Source organism: Ambystoma mexicanum, chromosome 1p (assembly GCF_040938575.1).
Source record: "Ambystoma mexicanum isolate Mex_15411 chromosome 1p, UKY_AmexF1_1, whole genome shotgun sequence".
NCBI classification, from domain to species: domain Eukaryota; kingdom Metazoa; phylum Chordata; class Amphibia; order Caudata; family Ambystomatidae; genus Ambystoma; species Ambystoma mexicanum.
In genome coordinates, this window is record NC_090921.1 from 211,896,614 (window position 1) to 211,911,686 (window position 15,073).

General features: G+C 45.3%; 1 protein-coding gene across 5 annotated transcripts in view; it reads left to right on the plus strand.

Moving 5' to 3' along the window:
• The window catches only part of LOC138567864 (retinal guanylyl cyclase 2-like), a 419,705-nt gene that overhangs the window by 214,777 nt on the left and 189,855 nt on the right, over positions 1-15,073 (plus strand). For all 5 annotated transcript variants that reach the window (XM_069646359.1, XM_069646356.1, XM_069646366.1 and 2 more), the window contains one exon: positions 623-799. In XM_069646359.1, coding sequence (XP_069502460.1) covers positions 623-799 — 177 coding nt within the window. The remainder of the gene's footprint in view (positions 1-622; positions 800-15,073) is intronic.

The window sequence follows — 15,073 nt, forward strand, 5'->3', positions numbered from 1 at the left end:
GTTGGCACTGAGATAGCTGTTGGCTTCTGCAGAAATAATACTTAGATTTTATAGCTTTGAACTTTGAAAGCTTAAAAAAAGAAAGATGCTGAAAAACATATTTTCTGTTGTATGGTGCAAATATTCTGGGATCCTTTGCCTGATTTCTGGGATTAGCCCACTTCAGCCAAACGTATGCATTGTAGAGAACCACTGTAACAGGTTGCTAATGTTTATTGTTGTTCCCTCTGTTCCCCAGTGCCAAAATTCCTATACATCCCTCATCATCAGTCTCATGTTCAAACGTGCCTTTTCAGCTCAGATGTCCCCATCATTGTTCCCCATCATGGAGTCCTTTCCAGCACCAGTGATTCCTTAACAACTTCTGCTATCCCTTCCGGGGCTCCCATTGCCGGAAATGCTTCCCTATTACTGAGGGTTGTTTGGTGATTCTTACTCCCATTCTAATGATCCTTTTACATCCACAAGATTTTCTTCCTAAACTGGAGTGATCCCATATAAATGGATTTCTGAGTTTGCTTTCTGAGACATAGGAATCCCCTCCCAGCTCTGATGTTTCTCAACAATGCTCAGATTCCTATGTTAACAGCTTGAATCTTTGCAAATTGTTTTCCTCCCACAGTTACGCGACCTGAGGCATGAGAATGTCAACCTGTACCTGGGCTTCTTCCACGACTGCGGCATCTTCGCCATCGTGTCCGAGCATTGCTCCCGCGGAAGCCTGGAGGACCTCATCCGCAACGACGACATGAAGCTCGACTGGATGTTCAAGTCCTCGCTGTTGCTGGACCTCATCAAGGTGACCACTGTTTTTTTATTTAATTGACTCAATTGTGTTTACAATTTTTGCAAGAAAGAAAAACTTCACATTTCTCTAGTCTTAAGGTGACCACAGAGATATGCCAGAGCAGGGATGGAGGGGAAGAAGTAACCTGAGTGGGGGGGCACAGTGAGGGAACGACACATCCACTATCATCACTGGTACGACAATGGGCTGTCAGAGCAGGGGGTTGAAAGGGGTAGGAACTGGTGGAGGTGGGATGAACAACACATCTCTCATCAATGGATATCAATGGATATCGCACTGGTTTATTAGAGAGCGGGTACGAGGTGAGAAGGAACAGGTGGGGATGGACCAAGAGTGGAATTGACAAAACTAGGGTCATCAGTGGTACCACAATGAGGTACCAGGGTGCGGACACAGGGGAGAGAAGGATGATGCAAGGGTGGGACATTTTCATCCTCAATGGCACCGCACTGAGATACCGGAGTGAACGAAGGGCAGTGACAAGGGGGTTCATTCATTCCCCGTGTTTTGCCAAAAATGTCTCAATGAATGTTTTATTTTTTATTTGGGGGATCCCCCCCATTCCCCTTCTATTATTTATTCTCCATTCCCCACCCCAACGTACACCTTATATGCCTTTGCCCCCACACATATTTTTCGATGATTTTTCAGGTAAACATTTTCAACAAGAAATGCTGCAAAAATAAAACTTGCAATGAATGAACATCATATCGAAAAGGTAACACACAGAGATTCGACTGGGGGAGGGGGGGCGAGAAGCTAGAATTGATAAAACCACTGTCATCCGTGGAACCTCTTTGAGACAGATTGGGCCTCATTATGACCCTGGCGGAATGGGTTTACCGGCACTGGTAATGGTGCCGGCGCCGGTAAACCCATACCGCCCTATTACGAGGTTTTCTCGTGGGACCCGCTCTGGACGTCTGGTCAGACCAGACGTCCTTTGCGGGTCCCGCGAGGGGACCAAGGAGCTAACAACGTTGTCAGCTCCCCCCCCATTCCCATTGAGCCCTATGGGGGCTCAAATGGGAATGGGGATGGGTAAATTGAATGAGGAATTACCGAGCCCTCCAAGGTTGGAATGGCCTGGTAATTCCTCATTCAAGGAACCAGGACCCGAGTTTGGAGGCAGCCATGCCGCAAATAGCGGCATGGCTGCCTCCAAACTCGTAATGAGGCCTATAGTGTAGTAAAAAGGGTGCGAGGTACTGAAATAAACTCTGGGAGCACTCACCCCATCAATACACTGCACCTCAGACTACTGCATTGCCCCTGTACTGTACTGTCATGTTCACCAATGTTTGCTCTCCACTGCCACATCACAATAACGTGACTTATCTCAATCATTATGCACTGTAATGCATTAACACCCAGAATGACCTGGCTTGCTATGAACACTAAGTTTTGTAATGTATTGTACTGCATATAACAGGTTCCATGTGTTAATATCCTCGCAAAAATATCGCTGTACAAAAATATTGCCATATTTTTGCACTGATATTAAGGCATAGAATCTGCGGGGGACACCCCTGCAACCCCCATATTATTTTAAAGGGGCCGGCAGACACCCCTGCAACCCACGCTCTTAGTTACCCCAAAACTTATCCCCACTAAAAATATCACCTATGGCCGTTCCCAATGTTTTTTGGTGGGGATAATATTACCTGATACCATATAACATTCATGTAACCCTTGTAACCCTTGCAACTTGCTATGCTTGTTGTATGTCAAGAAAGCACCTAGATGTCTTCTTGCTTGTTGCACTATATAAATTGCTAAATTAATAAATGAATCAGAGCGATTGAAATTTACAAAACACCTGTTTGAAATTCCAGAATGTGGGTACGTGGGTGAGAAGGAACAGGTGGGGTTGGGACAGGGGTGGGACAGCGGTGGGATAGAAAACCCCATTGCCATCAACTATACCACACTGATAATCTGGGGAAGTGTGAGAGTGAAGGAACCAGGTGCATCCAAGGGTTAGGAGGGGCAGGGACACGTTCTTCGTTCTCCTTTTACCAATCACAGTATGAGTCCTAGGCAAGTTGTTTCTTCTGCATGTGCCATGTCAAGCCATCAGAGCATCTGCTGATAGGCCAGTGCCTGTAAAGGCCAGTAAGGCTGAGGAAGAGATTGCATTGACTACTTTATCCACACCCATTCAGAGCCATATTTAGAGGATTACTTACTAAATTCTGATTTCTTTAAAATGGATCATATTTTAAGAAAGAAACAGTGAAGGAAGTGCTTTAAAAATACATCATTTGTCTCTCATGTTCTGAAAATCTTCACGAGAAGGGATCCATTCCTTAGGTGGCGCTGTTCTACTTTATATTTTGTTTTCTAGTAAAAAGCCAGATGATGGGAGATTCTCTGAGGATACAGAGATCTTCCTCTGTGCAGACACAGCTGTGCCTTGAGTTCTGTAGCTTGATTGATATAAAACAGAAGAACAACAATCCTCAAGGTACTGAGTTTATCAACCTCTGGAGGATGAAGGGCTGGGCCGACTCTATTAGAATCCAGGTGTGTGTTTGCAGCCTGCACACAAATGTCAGGTGGTTTATTGGTCAGAAATCCTGCAGCAATGCTTACCCTTGATGTGAATAAATCTGGCCACGCTACACCAGCTCTGCAATCCCTGTACTGGCTCCTGGCACAACAAAGGGTCACAGAGAATACTGGGCAGGTGGCCTCAGGATCTGAGATCCACCGTGGAAGGATTGATCTACTCCGGCATCATTCAGAGCATGCACATGTGGGATGCAAAGCTTTGGCTGCAGTTGGGTTAGTTGCATGGAAAACACTTTGACCAACACAGAAATGACAACAGTGGTGAGGAAGGGAAGAGAGGTCAGTAGGAAGAGGAATGAGGGTGAGTGAGAGGAGGGGCAAGTTGTTGATGTAGGTGCTGCTTGCAATTTCTATACCTATTCCGTATGATATGATATGATAGGTTATTTATGTCAATGGGGACCTACACCGCCTACACCGCCTACCGCTACTTGTAATCTGGCGGCAATTCCACCGAAATCTCCATAGAGTCCAATAGACCCCAATTAATGGGGATTTACACCGCCTACAGCTACTTGTAATCTGGCAGTAATTCCACCAAAATCTCCATAGAGTGCTATGGACCCCACTTAATGGGGATTTACACTGCCTACCGCTACTTGTAATCTGGCAGTAATTCCACCAAAATCTCCATAGAGTCCTATGGACCCCAATTAATGGGGATTTACACTGCCTACCGCTACTTGTAATCTGGTGGTTTTCCACCGGACCAAGTGGCAGTAAGGGTAAATCCGTTTGGTGGGATTTCAGTGGATTTACCACCGAAATACAACCAAACTTTTAATGAGGCCCTAACTTTCTGCTGCTTTTTTAAAACTATGTTTTAATATTATGCCGAAAGGAAGCTCTTGGGTTGTCCTCTGTAAGGGCTGAGATGTTCAAATCCTTGCTTTTAGTACAATTCATTCGATTATTTTGCAACATATTTATAGTTGCATTTTTAGAATTTGGAGATAAGAATACAAGTGCCCTGAACGCAATGTGATGATCAGATGTGGTTTAGCATCTGACACCTGACATGGGTCAAGAGGAGGTGACCTGGATCTTCCAGCTGGGTTACAGCAATACATGGGCGGAGGTCACCTGCTCGTGGTCATTGTTTCAGAGAGGCATGCCGTGTGTCACGACTGAGGTGGAAACAATTTATAGACGGCATTCCTTAATGAGAAGGGGTATGTTTAATCACCTAATATTATGCACCCATCAGAGCCCATCCTCGACTAATATGTGGGCATAGGCAGTGTTTACCGGAAGAGACGCCACCCGTAGATTACTTTAAAATAATGTGTAGTCAAAGACAATGCTACAGTTTCTCAAAACGTTTTTGACACAAGTGATGCGGTGCATTAATGCCATCTCATCTCTTGTGCCAAAAAGATGTTGCGCCCTATTCACAAAGGGCATCTCATCTGAGGCATTGCCACCCTCTTTGCCAATTTGCACAAATAACGGGGTGTTTCTACGCCTTTTAATGTCCATCCAAAATCCTCAAACGCAATGCATTTTAAAATTTGCAGGAATTTGACCCATTCCCTGGTGCCTGTTTGGAGCAGGTGCAGGGGGTGTGCAATTACAGGCACGGTAAGCAAAGACCCTGTCATGCATGTTTCACGTAGGGCACTACTGATGTCCCACTTGCATTTCTATCCACCCAACAGTGATTGACATGTCTTTTTAAAAACGTTTTGGAAATTTCACAGACCTTTGTGGGCCTGTCACTGTGAAATGTGCTCCCAGAACCCACGTGGGTTCTAGGAGCCTGTAATACATTAGTGATGAAAGCACAATCCTAACACTTAAGTATGCAAACGTGCAGGCCAGCACATATTCTGCACCGCTGCACAGCCCCCCCCCCTCGAGAAATGTGCAAGATCCCCTTTGTGAATAAGGTGACGTGTCCATTTCTAAAAGTAGCACAGGTAAAACAATTCATCCTCTGCACTTTTTTGACCTGCACAACTTTTTGAGAATGTGTCCCATTGTGTTTAGCAGAAGAGATATCAGCCACTCAGTTTTCTAATATCTGCACAATAAAAACATTTCATTTCAATTGAATAGTTTGGAAAGCCAAGAACATGATTGAAACTGTACACTGGGATGAAATGCTCAACAGAAGGGCCAAAACAATTATGGGACAGTTGTGGGCAATTCCACAAAAGCAAATAACCAGACAATGACAGCTGGTGAATTGTTTAATTGGACCGGCATACAATTTTCCAAAGAATATGCGGGAGCGACTGAGCGCAGCAAGGGAGCCAGAACTAACAAAGAGGGAATAACTATTTTAAAAATAATTAGTTCAAGTGGTACATGTTACCCCAAGCTTTCTGTCAAAATAGGGTAAAAAGGCACGCAGTTGGCAGTCAACTTTGTATGGCAACACATTAAATAACCCGATAGCTGCATGTAACCAACAGTGCACAAGAGCATTTTCAACTAATTATCCTGATGCTGCCCCCATTATATGCCAGTATAAAAATATGTGCATTGTGGCTGTGCCCATATATCTCCATGTAGTCAGCACCAATATATGCCAAAGTGACCATACAAGAGCATACTATTGTTGGTTTTGCCAGTAAGAAATGCCATGCCACAGTAAGTAGGCCCGTATGGTCACATAATAACATGCTAAATGCTGTCTTTACCCTTGATTCCAGTAAAACGAATACCATACTGCAGTAATAAATATAACTACACTGGCTGTACCAGTGTAGGCCAGTCTAGCCAAGTAATACCATTCATCATGGTGGCGTACCATGCTACCAGTAAACAATGCCATGCTACAGTAAGAAAACATGTCTTTGCTGGCTGCACAAATGCCCCCTCTCCTTCCCCTATCATCTAAGAACACTTAACATATCATGTTATCAGTTGTAAAATACCATGCCATATTAAGAAAATATGCCCTTGCTGATCATGTGCAGTAATGTACGCATAGGTTCCAGGGTCCCTTGCACAAACACATTCATACACATTCACGCAAGCAGTCACTCACCCGTACAGCATATCTCAAGAAATCGTTCACATAAGCACATTTCCACTACATTCTCATTCACACCCATACACACCATTCACAATGCACTCTTATGAGCACTTACACAACATATCCTTTCATTCATGCATGCATACACATCTGACATCCTTGTACACATGCACATACACACATACAAAAATGATTTTTTTCCCCCTACATATTTCCTTCCAGCTTCAGACTTGATGCTCCACTGAAGGCCTCCGGTTCCCAAGTTCTACATAGACAGGAACCAAGAAGTGTCCTGACATACGTAGAGGCTATAGAGCGCCTCCATCTCATCACCCGCTTAGGCCTTAATGTGTGGGGAGGCAAAACACTCTGGCCTTCAATGGCCCACTGGGTATGCCTACTGGGGGCCTAAAATTTTAAGGGAAACCACATTTCCCATTACATTTTTGGTAGCGCCTATGCAATGGGTGGCGTGTCGGCGGGTCTGCACCGTGGCAACGCATCATAGACTAGCCACCCGGAACAAAGATAACAGGAAATCTACTGGGGCTTTAAGTCCAAGCATTGTGTTTCAATTTGGAATTACCTCTTTTGTCGTTTAATATTAAATTGTGAGGGGCACATTTAGCAAATAATGTACCACAGAATGTAGGAAGCTAGCTTTTAACATTATATGGCCCCCACTACAATGACAATGCCTTAATTGCACACCTATTCCCATTCTTCAGGCAACAAGAAAGGATACCCTAAGAAAACAAAGAGTCTGTAAAAACATATCTCCCTTCTGATCAGTTGATAATTGCTGCAAAGTGTGCTTTGCCAAAGGGTGGCCAGAGCAACAATTATCAGGGAGTGAGGGGTGGCAGTTGCCCTCTCTCCCATTTAGGAACCCCTATGCCAAGTATGGTTGGTGCATGTAAGGAAAGAGGGAGTCCTGGGCAGGAGTCTAGGGCAGGCAGACAATAATGCCTGTGTCCCTTGGAAGCTGATTGGCTGGCTGGTACAGATCCCCAGGTGCTAACTAACAACAATCTGAAGTGAGGGGGGTTGTTGTTTGTTCCGTGACGTGAGTGCATAATGAACTGAGCGTAATTCTTGGAAGATGTTGCATCTTGATAGAGCCTGGTTAAAAGCTCAGCAAATGCCTACACCACGATCTGTCTGCACCACCTCAACCGCACGACGCTGTTGCTCACTCCACTCAGCTTCAGAAGGCATGTGATTGGCCCACAGCTTTGCTGGCTAAGACTTGGAGACGGCCCAGCTGGCTGTGTAGGTCACAATGTTTACTAGAAACTGACTCACGTTCTAACCCTCCCCTTCCTAGGTTCCCGCCACATCATGCCCGGTTATCTGTTTTCAGCTGTGCCGGGCCAGGAGTAGCTTGTATTTTTGAGTGATTATCGCGGGCAGTAGTCACTCGTCCTCCTCCTTGGCCTCTCTGTCAAGGTCTTCCCAGAGTGCTGGGAATCCTGGCCTCTGTTTGGGAACTTTGCTTCAGTTTGTTTGGAACATGTACAGACCAGAAAGGCCTCTTCAGGGCACAAGGTATTCCTTTTCTGCTTGTGCAGGACAGGGTGTGGAAATGGTCAGTCTCTCCAGTCCCATGACTGTGTGTCACCTGGAATCTATGACATTCCTAATGACCGGTCTGTTTTGTGCTTGTGGGCACCATGACAGATGTGGACTTGGGGTGTCTCAGGACCTTAGGGGATAGTTTGTTTGCTATTCTCCTCACTAAATAATAATGTTAGGTTGTGAACATATCACTGGGTTTGGCATTAAGATAGTTCAGTGGCAGAAATATTTCTGCAAATCACACTTAAATCTAACGCTGTTGTAGCCTTTATTCTAAATCTACTAAAAAATTACCTTACGTGCAGGAGTCGGCGGGGCCTGCAAGGATTTGATATGTAATTCAGGATGAAAATATATGCCCTTAACACTTAAGAGATCACTGCTGTTATGTAGAGCACAGCAAAGCAACAGAGTCTCATGGCAAGAACCTTGTGAATAATGCCAGTGGTGGACTGGAAATTAAAAAGACAGTTAAGAAACAGCTGAAAAGGACATTTGCAGGGAGAGAGTTAGAAGAGAAAGAAAGAACAAGCCTGAGAGGGGGAGAATAATAGGACAATAACTCCCTGGGCGGAGGAGGGCACTGCCACGCGTATTCCCCAGGCTGAAAGACATTAACAACACCAGACCATATGAGGGGAGTCGGCCCAGAGAGCGAGCCAGGAGGCTAGGCTGCTTAGCAGGGGCAGTTTGGCTGCTGTGGCGGGTGTCTGCCCACCCAGAGGCCAGACAGGATGAGCCCAGGAATCACAAAGGGCTCGGGCGACGTGAATGGGGGCCACCAAGGCCGAAGAGGAACAGCCAAGTCTGGGCAGTTTCAGGGGGGTGGCCTGAACCAGGCAGCCCAGCCATTTCCCCAGTTTAGTGGTAGGTGTTCGCTAGGGAGGTGAAGAGCATTGAGTCTGCACTCTCCCGGGTGGAGTGGTGAAGAGAAAGTCCTGGGCTGGCTCGTTGTTCAGCCCAGGTGAAGAGTGTGGAGCGGGAAGCCCTGAGCAGCTCCGTCGGGCAGCCCGGGTGAAGAAAAGTCCTGGGCTGCCTCAACGTAATTGCCCGGGTTGTAGAGGGGGTGGATCAAGAAGAACAGCAGGCCGGGGCGCAGCAGTGATTGCGTCAGCGTCTTCATGGCACTCGGGAAACCGCCTGATGTTAAGATGGCGGCTGCAGGCCGTGACGGTGACGTGGGCAGCCCCCACACCAATGGGTCCACCCAGAAGATCAAAACGTGGTTGTGTGTGTGATGGTGAGAGCTGGTGGGCCCCACAGCCTATGGGGGTCACCCTGAACAGTGATAAAGACCATGGGTCGGGACAGTGAAGCAGGTGTTCCCGATCACGCGCGTTGTGCTACCCGAGAACATTGAACAGTGAGTGCGGGTAAACCCCCTGTGGTGGATGGGGTCAGCCGGAAGAATAAGCAGTAGGGCAAACCCGAGTTACATCAGGGGCCAATGCCCCATTCAGCAAGTTAGCCAGCCCCCACAGGGCCTGTTGCATCAGACTCAACATAAGGGACCCCTAACCCCTCCAAGGAAGGGTGGGCCAAATAAGCGCTTCACCATTTAATTCGTACTCGTGCCAGGGGGTTATAGGAAGGAGATAAGAAATATTCAAACAGTGAATAAGTATTTTATAAATGAAGAAGGGTCCCCATTGGGATCCCTATGAAATCCACTCTGGTGCATTTGTCCAGTTAGTATCTAAGAACTCGGGGTGTAGCCCTCTCCTGTTAACAGCAACTTTATTTTGAGGTTCAGCGCCCCGCCCTACCAGGTAACCTGGGGCGTGGGGTGGTGGTCCCCATGATATATTATGATTATATATAGCGATTTAAAAGTACTTAAAGATCACAAATAATGGCATATAACATTTGTTAAGAGTGAGGAATAAGGTACTTAAAGCTTTATAGACAAGCCTTTAGTTCAAAGAGATGTCGACAATAAGGTGAGATGAAAAGAAGGGCCTGGGAGCGTGCAAGCAAGGATGAGAGAGGGGACCCACAGTGAAGAGGCCCGCCAGGATATCTCCAGAGTTCCCTGCAGGCCAGACACCCCTGAATAATACATTTTCATCACCACAGGGAGTTATGCTTCTTGTCTTGTGTACTACGGAATTCTACTATGTGAAAACAGTCACAGTGAGAACGTGTTCATTGGCTTCTGATTTATAATTGTTTTCACCATTTATGTAGCGCCCACCAGCATACATGTCAACATTACCCATTTCATTCGGGAGACGCTAGTGCAGTCCTAATTTTAATTTTGCATTCTGAGACTTGTAGTCCTTGGCTTATAATAGGGGCATCCAGGAGTACAAGCCCCAGAATACAAAATTAAAACCAGCACTGGACTAGCAACGCCCGAATGGAAGGGATAATGTTGATGCCCACCAGCAACTGAATTGTCTCTGAGTACCTCAGTCCTGTTACAACTCAAGTTCGCAGTACTTCCTATATCAACCCTAGAGGGGTGAACCTGTCACCTTTAGTTTGCATTAATATTTATTGTGCTTCTAAAGAGCTGTTTACAAATGAATGAAATGGTACATCCTAACCGATATGATGACAATTTCAAAACAGAACAGAGACAAAAAGAACAAGACAAGAAAAATACCACAGAAAATAATCGAATAATGTGTCCAAAATGGTGGGCTTGAAAAATGAAAGGATTTGCAATACAGCATCGAAGTAAAGTAATGAGTCCATATGGAAATGGACAAGTCAGGTCCCAAAAACCGGCAGTATCCATCCTAACCCGTCACCCGAGCCAACCGTCCAACTCACCTGCCCTTAAACGTTCCACGTGGCCCAGGCCCACCTTCATTACGTCACATCCGGTTGAAATTCCCAACCCCCCTTAGAACAATGGGCTCATTTACAATAATTCTTAGTCTGTCCTATACTTCTGGTGACTGAAAGGTGGTCACGTGCTGGTTTTCTTCCGGGCCTATCAATTCTGTCAGGTGAATTCCGGCTTCCACCTTCTCAAGAGAGGGGCATTGATCCACCGCCCCATGACACAGTTCCGCTAAGAGCGAATACCCCATTGTGGGGTCCATTTCAAACCAGTTTAACCCAAAGATGGCAACTGGGTGGCCTACACCAGGTTCCTTTGAGAGTGACAGAAACTGCTGATCCTTGCACTGTGCACGGTGCATGTCCCATTATTGGACTCTTGGGGACAAGTATTGGCTTCAGCTAGTAGAGCAGCGTATACACTAACTAATGTCCACTAGGAATTAAAGGAAAATAATACAATCTCAGATTCCTACATGTACTGGATATCATGCAGGTATCCAACACCTGGCACATTTATCCCTAATAGATGTTCTCACTATTCCACCTTATTCATTTCACTTGCACTCACATACAGTGCGGAGCGTGTGACATCACATATGTGCAAACTTGTCATTGACAAGGGGGCCGCTGCCATTGACGACAACAAAACAATGAACTATAAATTAAAACCAAAAGAGGATCAGGGAGGTATGAGTGAACCCAACAAGGAAGAGCCCAAAGGAACACATGACGATGCAGAATGGAAATGCAGGGGCCGTCACATGCTACTGATGTGTTACTGGGCACACCAGCAAAGCAATTTCTGCCATTTAAACCTCTCTCAAACAGATAACATACAGGAGAGGGCCAGGAACAGTGTCCACGAATACCACCGAACACAGATGGCGCACACCAGTGGGATCATCTCATACATTTTTGTAGCAGGGACATTAACTCATTAAGCTATCTTTCTAAAAGGACCATACTGCGTAAGACTTTTAGTAATGTATGTCAATGCCAATGGTGTTTTCCGTTTTACAGCGCTCAGAGCAAACCTCACGGGTATGGCTGTCATTTAAGTGTTGCCGGGGGTCGCAGCTGCTACCCCTGGATAAACACTTGGTACCCCTGGCACTACTTCTGCGACCTGTGGCAAGAGAGGCAGAACCATTAGTCATTGACCCACTCACTTAAATTGTCTAAAAGTGACTGATTTCAGACCGAAGGGTTCGAAACACCTGTTGGCCTGAAATCAATAATTATGATTTTGGCATCCGGTGTGAGCATCCCTTGTTTTCAAAATGACCAATGCTTCAGCCACCAACACAAGTGATGGCTGCAGGGCACTAATTTGAGCTGCATCTATGGGCATAAGCAATCTGAATGTTTTCCACCACAGAACCTAGCATGGCATATTCAGAACTATTGTTTTTTAAGATGTGTATTCCTTGCATGCACGTGTTTGGTTATGTGTGTGTCACAAAAGACTCAGTTAGGCGCTTGCGTAATTATCACTTTTCATACCTTATGTGTGCCCATTGGGAACTGTGCAATGCAATGATCATGTAGTACTTTTATAAACAGTAGAAATTACCTATTTTTGTATTTTTATACAATGTGTAGAAAGGTATGCAGGTGGCTAAGTGTCACTCTTAGATAACAGTGGGACCTGGTATTTAAAGTGCTATTAAATAGAAAAACGGTGTTAGCAAGCCCTCTGTGAAAAACAAGGGAATATATCATACTTTAACCCAACACATTTCTTGAAAGATATTTAATATATTGTCAGGTTAGTTTACCATGTGATTTAGTGCTTTGCCAAACAGCTTCATCCAATACGAATGACAGACTACACATATGAAAAAAGCACCCACACTGATATGCAACTCAAGATTGGGTGGGAGGAAATGGGGTCTTCTTGTTAAACTGGAGACAACTAATCCCAGCTCCTTCACTTTACCAAATTGTGTGATTCTGGGTAAATCACTACACCTTAAATAAGACCTACAAGAAGAGATTCAGTTTAGTTTACACTGTAAAAAAGAACAGGCTCAATCATTTACCCTTAAAATAGACCAATATCACACTCACCACCCAAAACCCAACTATTAAAAACCCCAAATCCACTACATGCCACTCCCACCTCCACCTTCAATTTGTGGTGAATGGTTGGACCAGTGGCAAATAATGCTGTAATATGATGGAAGCTCCTGCGCGTGTACGGCTGTAGCTTACATTCATCTATAACATGCATGTATAACAAGGCATGGCTACCCATACACATCAGAATACAGCAAGGACTATAACAGAAATCTAGTCCTGCTGTTCACATAACTCTCTGCCTACTCACACCAGACTACGCCTCGACACCTCTGACATCAGAATGCAGCACAGACCTATGACGAATTCGGGCACCCTGAACACATAGCGTGTCTCTAGCTCTTGTGCCATCTTCTGATCCTCTCAGCACCCATCCACATGCTTGCCCACATGGGTTGCTCTATACCCAGCCCTGTAAGCCTTTTTGGCCCAATGCACACACGCATCCCAATCATACTCCTTGGCCTCCAACGCTCTGGATTTCATTCCTCCGAGGGCGTGCCCACTAACAGCGCATTGAGACTATAATAATGGTAAAAGGCGCTATATAAGTGAGTAATTATAATTATAATAATAAGTACAATGCAATACAATATCACGCTTTTCCTGCTATAAGAGGGCAGTACTTGGGTGACTGACACTGCATATGGCATGTGATGGCAGCACTTATGCAGGTTAAGCGGCACTACAGCTGGCACAGAAGGATTAACATGCCTTAAAATGGCATATCCCTGGGTATGTGAGGCTGCACTTGGCATATGGGGGCCTATTAGCACATATTAGGGCAAGGTGTGGGAATGTGAAGCCGTAGTCCGCATATGTTGACTATATCTGACATAAGATGGCACTACCTGGCCACATGAGGCTGGGCAGGCATACAGAATGACGTCAGTTCATCTCGTCTGTAATGGCTGCAATTAGTGCGCCTTTATTATATCATGACTGCACACATGATTTCACACATGACTGCACACATGGCATCTCGTGGAAGCACCACAGTCAAAAGGCGGTTATCAACTACTGCAGCCTTTTCCCTCATTAGTTATACGTTCTGTTTATTTTACTAACCGTATACTTCTTTTAGCCTCCTCCACATTTGTGACGTCACTTCCTTCCATGTCATCTAATCAGGCCCAAAGTCATCAGAGATTTCCCTGCCATGATGTCAGTGGGGCCAAAGGTCATGGGATGTACTTTCTGTGATGTCATTGGCTGGGTGATGTGAATTCCGCTACCCCCTGGATATTTAGTGGACTGACGGCCCTGCACAAAGGCCATTAGTCTGGTTAGAAAGTCACGTGATATAAGGCTCGAGATGGCAGAAATCACTGGGCGCAGTAAATCACACCTTTTTCTTTTTAAAACAGTTCGTTTTCTACACTAGATGAAATGCGATGTCACCACAACTGGCAGGAAGCAATATACGGATCTAAAAATAAAAAAAATCAGCTTACAAAAACAGAAATGCGTGCTCTCAAAATAGCTGCACCACAAACCCATAAACAACGAGGATACCTTATCACAAAGCTTAAAACCTAAAATTAAACCCCATTCAGCCTTGATGTTCCCAGCAAACAGGCGCGCGCGTGCTGCCCGTTCTCCACCTCACCCCATGTCCTTGCATAGAAGGAGTCAAAGCTTCGGAGGTCCTCCAGGTTTCAGGCCAGCCATCAAGCAACGGATAACCACCTAACACCTACGCGTATAACCTCTCATGCCATGCTATAGGCCCCGCTTGAGGGCAAATATTACCAATCCCGGTGGCCATTAATCAAACTAGCATTGGGCTTGTTTGTTTGAATGGGGTATATATTTTTCAAGCACTGCCATAATGGTCCTTCCCGCCATAAAGTGGAAACAGCTGGAAAATGGAGCGAGTACCTGGGCAAATGATGTCAGTGCCCGCCAAATAACTAAGCACGAATGAAAACTGTTATCTTTGCCAGTGCATGTTTATAACAGGACTACAGTGCAAGGAACAGATTCAAGGACACACATACTCCTTATAAAGGGACTGAAGGCACACTTGGTTAAGACATTTTTCTAACACTCTTAGCACATTTACAAGTGCAATGAAGCCATTAACTTTCAGAAGACGGATTTAAAATAACACTGGCAGTCACTTAGTTTGATGTGAGTTCTTGATAGAGCTAGCTGAAAGAGATCCCAGTAATTAAGAAAGAAAAAGCTGTGGGCCCCTCACGTATTCTGTCTATTCATCAATGTAAACAGTGTTGGCTTAAGAACAACCAAATAGC